The 11,490-nt window shown below is 40.9% G+C and overlaps 1 protein-coding gene across 12 annotated transcripts in view; it reads left to right on the top strand.

Annotated features, from left to right (window-relative positions):
- sox6 (SRY-box transcription factor 6) overlaps positions 1–11,490 on the top strand; it is a 147,940-nt gene that overhangs the window by 29,896 nt on the left and 106,554 nt on the right. For 3 of the 12 annotated variants that reach the window (XM_082150030.1, XM_082150032.1, XM_082150031.1), the window contains exon 1: positions 7,363–10,930. The exons of 4 other annotated variants lie outside the window; for them this stretch is intronic. In XM_082150030.1, coding sequence (XP_082006156.1) covers positions 10,854–10,930 — 77 coding nt within the window. In that variant the 5' untranslated portion in view covers positions 7,363–10,853. Of the gene's footprint in view, positions 1–7,362; positions 10,931–11,490 lie in introns of those variants that run through there. 5 more of the 12 variants (XM_082150034.1, XM_082150029.1, XM_082150033.1 and 2 more) reach the window with 3 other exon arrangements.

Below are 11,490 nucleotides of genomic sequence, written 5' to 3'. Positions count from 1 at the left end.
TAGGACAGTCTGTGGCAAAAATGAATGCATACTTTGATTTGCTCGAGGTAGATAATCTGTAAAGTAACATCAGTTTGGAAGTTCAAATTCACCTATTGTAATAGTTTTAGGTTGTCATTCATGCATTCTTCCAGCTGATGAATTTGTTGGCATACATGTGACCCACTTAGATCGCCGTTGGCGGGATCTGTTTGAGTGTGCTGGATTATTGTCAGCTTGATGCTCTTATCTGCCCGCCGCCTTCCTTTAATGCTACAGAATGGAGGATTGTGTTTGACTTCAGCCACCTGTTGCAGAAGGATTACTATATACCTTGGGGCAGGGCTAGAGGGGAGGGACGGGGCAGTAGGTTGAGAGAGGACAGTTAGCGACACCTTATTGCTTCCTCACTAATCCTTCAAGATGTTCAAACCCTTACCATGGAGCACCCAATTTTAGTTCATCCTAAAGATTACATTTTCCCTTCATTCTTTTTCTGAGTAATCATGTGATTAAACTGAAGTAAATGTAGAATTGCATGCTCCTAATGTCCTGCCACATTGGAAGGTAATGTGTGATTGGTGGAGAGATATTTTGCAAATGAGCAGTAGCATACAAGGAAGCCAATGTAGATGATAATGTTATTTTAAAGTGATAATTTTTCTCCCCGAGAGATCAGAAATGACTCAAAAACTTTTTATGTCATAGCATGAAATCTGACAACAGAAAATTACTTTCTAGTAATGGTTTCTAGTGTGTAATCATTTGTGTACTGTACGAATTGTATGAATAGTCAGAGTCAGACTCTCCCAACCAATCCGGTTTCAAATGTGTTCAATATAGTCATCTTGAAATTTTGAATAAATTCCATCAGGTGCTGAGAATTTGTTTCTGAGCAATACTCACACACGCATAATATTTTATTTAAAAGTTATTTGCATTTTTTCATTGACAGTGAAAACAGAGAAACGTGAAGGCCCTGTTTTCATTTAATTTTTAAAAGAAGCAGAATGGAATTATTTATTTTTCATTGACAGGCATAATGAACAGTGACATTTATTTCTTTGATCACGTCAAATAATTGATAGCTGGGAAGTTTTGCCTATGGGTGGGAATGAGTGAGTGAGGAAAAATTTAGAGAGAGAGAGAGAGAGACAGAGAGAGATGTCTCCAGCAGTTGTAGGCTAATCCCAGAGGAGAGGACCTCCTCCTCCATCTCTGCCATTATTTGATGTAATGAAAGGAGAAAGTGTGTAACAGCTAGATTGTTAATTAATTTACTCTAACAAGATGAAGATAAATGAAGCACACTGAAGGTTGACTAGGCAAAGGGGGCCCACTTAGCATTCCCTCTCCCCTCAGCCTCTGCTCGCGCAAACAAAGATCCGTTCTCACACTAGTCAGCACATGATTCAAATGACTAACTGCCTTCATCACTCTCAAAAACTCGTTTCAGATTTTACTCAAACTTTCAGGCCCATACTGACCTAGATTTGAAAGACGAAAAAAAGAAGCAGCTGAAAATAAAATCTCTTAAGTTTTTAATGTGCTGTGATTTAATCGGATTCCAGCACTTCTGGACTGTCGCTCATTCGCCATGCATGCTGATGATTAATTGATATTATTTTCTATGGTTAGTTATTTTGTTTATAGCTATCAGTCACTTCATTGACATGTTTGAGTTTGGCTTATGAGCCTTATTTTTGTGACAGCTGGGCTGAACATTTTTAACCTAGGCCCATGTATTGCTTTATTGTAGAATAGATCAGAATGGCAGGTCATTTTTTATTGAAACTAAGATGCACAGAGATAATTCTGTGTAAACATGGGCTCACATCTTCATGGTTCTAGCACAAGGAGACAACCTAAGCCCCCTTTGCCCAAAAGATGTTCCTTAGTGGCCCAGCCCCATTTAATAAATGAATAGTGGTGGTCTGATGCGGATTGGTTGTTATTTAAGCGGTGAGAGAAAGAGGCCCAGACACACAAAAAAAGAGAAAAGCCAGACAGTTGTCTTCATCCAAGCCCTTTTTTCAGTGTTCTATCAAGGACCTTCTTTGCCAGACAATTCAGCATGGGCCCCGCATGGCAGAGCAGACCAATCACCGTGGCACCCATTCTCTGCTCCTTTATTTTTCAAGTCACCAACAATAGCTTGTTGATTGTGTGGACAACACCAGCACAATTACCTTCTCTGTTATGGTGGGCGAATGGCGTTTTAAGGTCCGCTCTTCCATAATAGAATCATTATTGTTATTCTTGTAGCAGGGCCTCAGGAGAAGGAATAGCTGCTCCCGGTATGTCATTATTTTGCAAATGTTCGATTAGCTCAACATGAACTGTGCGGCAAGAATCACAGCTAATTAGACAGAGGGAGCTTCGCTGCTGGCCCCTCCAGCTCCTGAGTTAAAAGGTACCACTTGATGGGCCAATAATATAAAGAAAGGTGGTAAAAAGAGGGATTAGAGCTGTTGCCGTAGTAACTCTAGCTTCCATCTGCGAGACGAACAATGAACTTGTGTTCCTCCACCACCTTTGATTGAAAAATAGAAGTGAAAGAGCTAGCGCTCTGAAAGGACAAGACCCTTTTTAACAACAAAGTGGAATTCTGGCCTAATAGGCTCTTTGGTAAAAGTTGTTTGGTAAGACTAGGGAAGGATAGAGGAGACGAGAGGTCGTCATGTAATCCAAGGACACCAAATGTCGGTGTCTCCCCGAACAATAGCAGTTTGTTTTGGGTGTTACGTTCGTTCGGCGCCGTCATGGGTGCGGGACCTGCAGATTGGCTCCTTTCGACACTTCTTGAAAGGAGATGGAGAGGGAGGAACAGAGGGAAGCGATGCAGTTTAGCAAGCAGGAACAAAAGTGCTGCACGGCCAAATCCTACTTGTTCCTAACTGACTCTGAATAAACATCCACTAGATTTACGCCTAAAATCTGGAAGAAAATAACTTCTCCAATTAGAAGGAGCAGTCAGATGTTGTTTGGACGTCCTCCAGTCATTCCCATCATTATTCCCAGTGCAGTGGTGTAGAGAGAGGGAGGGAGGGCAGAGGAGAGAACAGGTTTCTGCATGGCTCTGTGTGTTCCTGGCACTTTGTTCGCCTGATAACAGCGGCCTTAGCAGTTTTCCTGCCTGCACGTAACTGTTTCCCTCCTCTTTCTATATTTACAGTAATTGTCCAACATAAGTAGGGGCGTATCTACAAATAATATTTTTCTGACATCACACATTTGTAGTAGTTTATCACAATTTGAATGCTGTCATATCATCCCACATTTTTGAGTGTGACTTATACTAAAGTAAATTTATACAATAAAAGTTTCTGTAAGAATATATATAAAAAATATATATCATATTAATATTACATTATTTGCACATTCATCTTTCCAGACTGTTTGTCCGTCCTTCAAAAAACATTTGTCATGCAAGCGAACAAAGAACCGTTAGAGCTTTTTGTCAGGGACAATATGTTTATGATCTACAATCTCTGTCCCTCTGTGTCCCTCTTTCATTTTATATCCCCTATTAGCAGTGGAATATGTCTGCTCACATTAACCTAATTTATGGTCAGGGCCACTGTAACAGCAGCACAGGTTAATGAATTTGGCATTACTGAGTAACTGTTATTGAGGGCTGAGGAGGAGCCTAGCAGATGGGAGAGATTGTAAAGCTCTCTGCTTTGCATGACGACGGTTGAAAGACGGATAGGAAAGGAAATGATGTGAACACATGATGAACCCCATCACCCACCTGCACAATTGTGTGAACCTCTTGTTTTCTGTATGGACGTTTCTGACTCATCAGATCATAATTTGTAAATCATGCACTATACTGAGCCTGACTCAGCTAAATTCTAAATGGATTTTTTATATGATTACCTTATCAGTTTGGCATGTAAAACAGTTCTTAGTTAAGCCACCCTAGAATACAAGTGCCTTGACAATAGACTTTCTCAATTGTATCTCCTTTTTCATTTGATCTATATTCCTTTTTTAACACAAACATATAAATCCTTTTTTTAACACGCACATCAAAATCAATATAAATATAAACTATATTAAAATCTATATTAAAATAAGATTATATTAATCTTATTTAACTAAGATTAAAATCTCATTTATTTTATAAAAAAAAAATTCTAAAATGAACACACGGTTTCGATAACATTTTCTTTTTACTTAACCCAGTATTGTGCACTCACATTAATAGACATCTATAAAGTGGACATACTTGAGTTTCAGTTTGCCTCATGTTTTTGGCTCACAATAATATTTTGTGACATGCCAAATGGTTCATGATTGTCCTTTACATCGTTCAACACAATGAGTCTTAACAAAACTGCTCTGTGATGACTCACTGGTCCTTGAGCTTGTCTTCCAGCCATTTCACCCCCCCCCTCCCTCATCCCTCCCTCTCTCTCTCTCTCTCTCTCTCTCTCTCTCTCTCTCTCTCTCTCTCTCTCTCTCTCTCTCTCTCTCTCTCTCTCTCTCCCTCCATCAGAATCTTTTATTCCTCTCCTCTGCTTTCAAGGCACAAGTACTTCCGCCCTATCTGCCTCAACACAGTTGTGCATGGCTCACCAACCCTTTCAATTTAGATTTCAATTATCATGTTAGTTTTGTGATTAGATTGTGTCCTCCAGGAATCAAACCTCGCTTTCTCTCTCTCTCTCTTCCCCTCTGCAATCAGATTGGATCTGATGAATTGCAGCTGTAATTACGGAAGTTATTGAATATGCAGATCGCTGATGACTAGCAGTGTATCTGTTCATAGTGCATTAACTCTAACTGTATCAAACGAGAGGCTTGTTCAAGACCCACTCAAGTAATGAGAGAGGGCCAGTGGATGCCATTAGCTGGAAATAATAGCACGCTTGAAAGGGGCGAACAATGCGATCCCATTATGGTGCCTTTGTTTTATTCCCTGAGTGTATGCCTGTATGCCTGTGTGTGTGTGTGTGTGTGTGTGTGTGTGTGTGTGTGTGTGTGTGTGTGTGTGTGTGCTATAAGATGGAGTTTTCTGGCTCAGTTTCAGGCCAGGTCAGCTGATGAAGCATTGACCAGCGGTTTTACTGTAAACATACAATGAGGTCTCTGCTGGGAGGTTATAAATTGCTCAGCATGAGGTATTTTCTCCAGCTCGCTCTGACCGGCCTTTTTAAAGGGACCATGATGCAAATTCTGAGACTGATAGGTGGTAGTTGGATGGGAAAGAGTGTCACGGTTTTAAGAGAGAGAGAGAGAGAGAGAGAGAGAGGATAAAGTAAGTGCTTGAACATTGTTGAAGCTGCTCTCTGTCTCCAAACCTTGGCCTCTGGGTCTACTACATAATCACTCACACACACAAACACACCTCCTCTCGCCCTGCGAATGTCAAGCTGCTCTCCCAACAGTTTAATAGCAAGGGTGCTACAGAGCGCTGTAATCTACACTTGACTCCTGAGCTCATAATGTGACATACCACATTACACAGAGACTCAGAGACAGACAGATGCTCCCTAACTGGCCAAGAGATACTCAGTGTTAAAAGTAGACGGCCCAGTGAAGTGGTAGCATTAAATTACCTAACCTGTCAGTCACAAACTTTTTTCAAACTTTTTTTTCCTTAAGCCAAGAACAGTTAGAGCTGCTGAAGGGATAGTTCACCCCAAAATTTCAATTCTGTAATTTACTCGCTCTCATTTAGTTCTAAACCTGTATGATTTCCTTTTTTCTGTGGAACACAAAAGAAGACGTTGTGAAGGATGTTCACGCTGTTTTTTTTTTAATAACAGTTTTCTTTTTCATAAATTCATGAAGACTTTCAGCGAATAACAACCCCAAAATGATTATTTGTTCCTTACAATTGTTAAGTTTGATAAAAAATGCAGTAATATTTTGAAATATTATGACAATTTAAAATATCCATTTTATGTTTTAATGCTTTAAAATATAATTTATTTCTGTAATGGCAAAACTGATTTTTCAGCTGTCATTAGTCTAGTCTTCAGTCATCCAGTCAGTGTCACATGATCCTTCAGAAATCATTCTAATAATATTGATTTGCTGCAACCCGAAACTCTTCTTATCAATGTTAGAAAACAGTTTTTTTTTAAAACACTGAAAACAGCCACACAGGGAGTGGTTACATCAAGAAGCAGTTATGGTGCTTTGAATACATGTATGCCTCTAGCACTACAACATTATAGTAAAATAAGCTAACCAGCACTCACACTCACACTAAAATGTAAGAATACAGTGTGTGAGCCGTCTATACAGTTCTCCCCAGAAATTACTCCTGGTGGGTAGTACACACACACACACACTCCCTGCATGCTTAAATTGTATGTAGCTAAATGGCCCACTCTTAAATATTTACCCTAAAACTGTCTCCATTTGCTGTGGAGGTGACATCAGAACAAAACAGAAGGAGAATCTGCCGGCATTATGCTTTCATAACGCTGCATAAAATGTGTTGTTTGTCGCCTTTAAAATGCAGCACTTTTATGAATAATGCAGCTCTCGATTTCAAGAGGAAACACTTAGAAGATGGATTCATAAAAAATAAATCCCCAAGTTAGTTTTTTCCTCTATGATCATGAGAGGAACAGTTAGAAAGTTAAATGCCGCCACAGTAAATGAAACGAGCTCATCAACACAATGCTAAATTGTTAGCCGCAGCACTAGTGAGATAAAAGGCACTCTCTCTGTTTCTTTGTAACTGCTGAATTATGGGGTCTGTTTAAGCTCTAATTAGTGTTCATTTCAGGAGTTTCAAGTCTTAAATGTGTATTAATGTAATGACAGAGGACGTGTTTGTTTTTAGGCGTCTAAGTGGAGAGGCTTAATACAGGCTAGCTAAATTAGCACATCCATTCTGACAAGTACTCTAATAACCGCTGCGGATTAACTTATGACCCTGTTTGGGAGCACAAAGCTCATGTCCACTGTTGCTCCGGTGGACCAAACTCGCTGTAGTTAAGACTCCAAGAGGCTTTGGCGCCTGAACTGCTGGCCGCTGCCGCCTGGTTCCGTGTATATTATTAGGTTAATAGGATTTCACTTGTTTACACCAACTGTTAGCTTAACTCGAGGTCAAAGAGGTGGCTTAAACTTGTGTAATTGGCTTATTAAGAAGGATCAAGTAGCATTGTAGTGAGGGGTTAAAACACACACACAGACACAGTCAGGGTGCCATGCGACGTGCGTTGAGCACAGACTAGCTGCGTGCTCGCTGTTTTTTTAGTCTCTGATAACGCGCGGATTGCGAAAGATGACCTTTGTCAGTGGCTAGCTATTGTTTGCCGATTGGTTGCACACTCCGCAGGCTGTGAAAGACACATCTGCTGCCTCGCACGCAGAAACTGAGAGGGATAAAGGGGAGGAGGAGGGGAAGGGAGGGAAGACCTGTGCCACACGTCCCACACTGCCACAATACCTACCCGCTTATCAAATATTTGTCTGGCCTTCGCTACCTATTTACTTTCCCTCTGTTTGCTTTGCTTATTCAAGTCTTTCTGTGCCAGATACAATGTTACCAAAGACTAGATGCTACAGTCTCTTTTTTTTTGTCCTGGGTCATTCACCTCCTTGCTGTCAGAGGGCACATGGATATTTTCTTTTGTTTTATAGTTTGCTTTCAATTTTCTCTTTCTCTCAGCCTTTTTCTGACTGAAAAGCACATCATACACCACTACACTCTCGTTCATAAATACGTTAGCGATCCGGGTTGCTCTTTGCTTCGATGACAAACAGAAGTGGTGTTAATTTGCTCACTGCTCACTCACTCTTCCCACAAACCCTCTGCTGAATGGCCCAGCTCAAAATGTGTATTTGTTTAATATGTTTTTGATTGATTCAGGGCTGATGATCCATACAGTCAGTATTGAGAACACACACACATTCTGGAGCACAAAAGGCCTCTTTGTGTTGCTGGCAGGCAGGGCTTGTGAATTCGGGGAGTGGGGTTGAGATTACTCGATTATTTCATACAGGGGCCCAGGCAAATCACAGAGCCCGGTCCCCGCCGCACAGAGTGGGATGGCTGTGGCGACGACGAACCACAACAGAGGCCGAGCCCGAACCCAAAAGCGGTGGACAGCAGCCAGAGACAGATACAACCCACCCCGTCACACACTTGCGGTTTTTTAAAAGAAAGCAATTTAGTTAATGATTTCATTCTGAAAGCCTGTCATGATGCATGTGTCTTTCCCTGCCAGGAAAAGGAGAGCAGGGTGGAAAGAAGGAAAGAAAGAGAGACGAAGGTGTTAGTCAACATGACTACACTTAAGTTCTAACTGCTTGCGGCTGCTGCACGGATCGTGTTTCAGAATGGAGCAGACCGATGTAATGCTACTTACAGCTTGCTGAGGAAGCCCGTCACAGACCGTAGAGTTTTTTCAAATTTTTTTAGCTAGACTCCAGTCAGATATTTTTCCAGCTTGTTGAGAACATTTTTAAGACACTACTGTGCTGTTTCATCTGAAACGGGAGTGTGTGAGTTGGTCAGACTTACGGTTTAATAGTAGACGGGTGAGACATTTTCTGTATCAGTCAGCGGCTAATCCAGTAATGTGCCTGCTTTCTGGCCTGGGTACAAATCTACTGCACATTTTTCTGTTCAACCATGCTTGTCAACTCCCGGTTTTATTAGTCCGTGGTGCAGCATGTTTCGTATTCACTTTACCGCTTTTTCCCTGTGCCGCTTCATCTTAGCATTGCTAAAACATCAACCCTTCATGTACTCTCTGACTCAGATTTTCGTGGCAATTACACAGATCGATGGACGGACTCTCCCTCTCACCCTCTCTTTTCTCTCTCTCTCTCTCTCTCTCTCTCTCTCTCTCTCTCTCTCTCTCTCTCTCTCTCTCTCTCTCTCTCTCTCTCTCTCTCTCTCTCTCTCTCTCCTCTCTCTCTCTCTTTTTTTTGTATCGGCTGTCAGTCATGTTGGTTACTTCTAACCATCTCCTGACAGACATGAGTGCCAACCGTTCGTTTAGCAGGGTTTTTCATTCAGCCGCCTTCGTCCGACCTGTCACCGTGGCCACACACTGTTGCCCATGCTTTCATTTGAACAGGGGCGAATGAATTAGTTTCAGAGGTTTAAATCAGCAATCAATGTCACTTGCCCCAACATAATAAGGCTTAATCATAGATCTTCAAGATGTGTCCTGGCTATATATATATATAATGATAATTCAGGAGAGAGAACATTGGAAAGCATAAGAAACAAGGGCAGTTTAGGTCACAGTATAAATAAAATAAAATAAAATAAAATAAATAAAATAAAATAAAATAAAATAAAATAAAATAAAATAAAATAAAATAAAATAAAATAAAATAAAATAAAATAAAATAAAATAAAAAGCATGTGGAAGAGTTAGGGATGGGACTAGTGATAATTAAGGAGCTGTTGTCCACCCTGAATAGCACAGCATCGAAGGTAATTTCCTTAGTTTTCCTACTCCACAGAAATCCCATTTATGAGATGAGAATGAAAGGGAACAAAACTGCTATTCTTTTCATTAGACGCTGCAAATTTTCCAATTTGGTTGACTAGCGACTGGTAAAAAAAAAAAAAAAAAAAAACTATTTTTGGAAAAGAAAGGAATTAAGGGGACAGTGGCTGGAAAAAGCAGGGCACTGTGTGCCGGCATTCCAGATGTCCAAACGGCAGTTGTACCAGCCCAAGTTTTTCTGGGCACGGGGTGCCAATGATGACCTCATGCGCTCCAGGCTGAAGACTGTAGGCATACAGTTCTCGCTGACATGGGCTTGAATAGCCCTCAGCCTTTCATGTGTCCATTCATTCTCTCCAGTCCTCTGGCGGCAAAATTACTCCCTCATAATTAGCCATTGTCCCCGTTTTTTGGCTAGTATGGAAAAAAGTTTTTTTTGGCTAGTCACTTTTGTGTATCCCCCGTTTTGCCCTTTTTTCCCCAGTCTATCACCCTCCATCTTGTTTAATTTGTTTATTGTGCAACCGAGCAATATAAGGCCCCTTTCCTCTGTCTATCTTTAGCATTAACACTTCATTCGGTCTCTGTCTTCTGTCCTCGTCACAGTGGACTGTGGGAGATTTTACACACGATTTGTTGACTCCTTTGCTATAAAGTCAGCCGCTCTGAAGAAAAGTATCTTTATAAATGACAGAGAGGACCTGTCCTTGAATGGTGCTTTGTTTACTGTTTTTCCAAAAAGGGGCCCCCACTATATTTCATCTGTCAGAGTTGCTTTTCTTTCCCCCAACAATGCTTGATTGTTTCCACACACAAAAAAAGAAGAGCGGGACAGAGAGAGTAAGAGAGAGAGAGAGACAAACAGAAAGAAAGAATGAAAAAAACAAAAAAAAACAGGTTCAACAGACAGGAGAATTCTGTATTATATTTTCCTGCCAAATTCCGATCTCTGTTTTCCTTCCCCTGCACTCACAAAGGGCTCATAACTTACTGTCAACTGTGAGGGAAACCACAAAGCTCCACTGTTGCTCAGCAAATAGGCTGTGTTGCTTGATGGCTTCAGTGGCTGTAAAGTTTGCTTAACTGCAGCACTGACACCAGGCACTTTGGGAACTGCCGTCCCGTAAGGCCCCGAGCGAGGGACGAAGAGAGACAGAAAAGACGGCGAGCTGCTTTTCTTGTGTCTCGGAATCGTCTCCGGCCGTGCAGGAACTGAAAGAGACACGTGTGCGAGTGAGACTGTGTGTGTGTGTGTGTAAGCGGAGGAGCTTAACAGCTGCTCTGCCGGTGGCTCCGTTCATGTGCGAGAACGTACTCCGTTCAGCGTGCCGTCGGATGTGTTCTGACAAGACGTGCCGTGGCTGGGACGAACGGCCTGTCTGTGCTCGAGTGTTTTTGTGTGTGTTTGTGTGTGCCAGAATTTGAGGAAGTGTTATGCCATCCAGCTCTGAAGTGGTGTGTGAAGAACAGAGAAGGACAGGAGCGGCCAAACAGGCTGAGGGAGACAGTATGTGAGTGTACACACCTGATGCACGCTCATTCACACACACATCTCACTTTCACAGTGAGGACAGTGACAGGGTGCTTGAGCTAATGATCAAAGAATATTTTTCCTCACAATTCTCTTTCTTTTTGTTGAATAATTATTACACAAGCTATGCTTAATATACAGAGTGCACTTTTAGAAAAGACTTACTTGGTACTTCTTGTAAATTTGAAGTGTTTTGTATTTTAAGTTGGATATGGAGCAACAGTTTAAAGACAGTAGAGGAGTGAGTGATGTGTGGTGAAGGAGCTGTCATAGTTGACTTTAAGGGTTGTATGGTTAACATTTATGAGGTACATAAAAAAAATGTATTTAAAAAAATGCTTTTGAAAGTGCTTTCTCAGATTATTAGAGGCATCTTAGTTTCACTATTTCCATAAGTGTGTTACACTCCCATCCGGTAAATTAAATGTATAATTTATTTCTTCAATAATAATAATAATTATTATTATTGAAATATTATATTATTCATAAATAAATATTTTAAATGTATTTTATGTAATTATTATATTTTTATTTTTATTC

This window comes from Leuciscus leuciscus (assembly GCF_965113295.1).
Source record: "Leuciscus leuciscus genome assembly, chromosome: 2".
NCBI lineage: Eukaryota > Metazoa > Chordata > Actinopteri > Cypriniformes > Leuciscidae > Leuciscus > Leuciscus leuciscus.
Note: the sequence above shows the minus strand (reverse complement) of the source record. Positions and strands in the feature narration are given on the sequence as shown.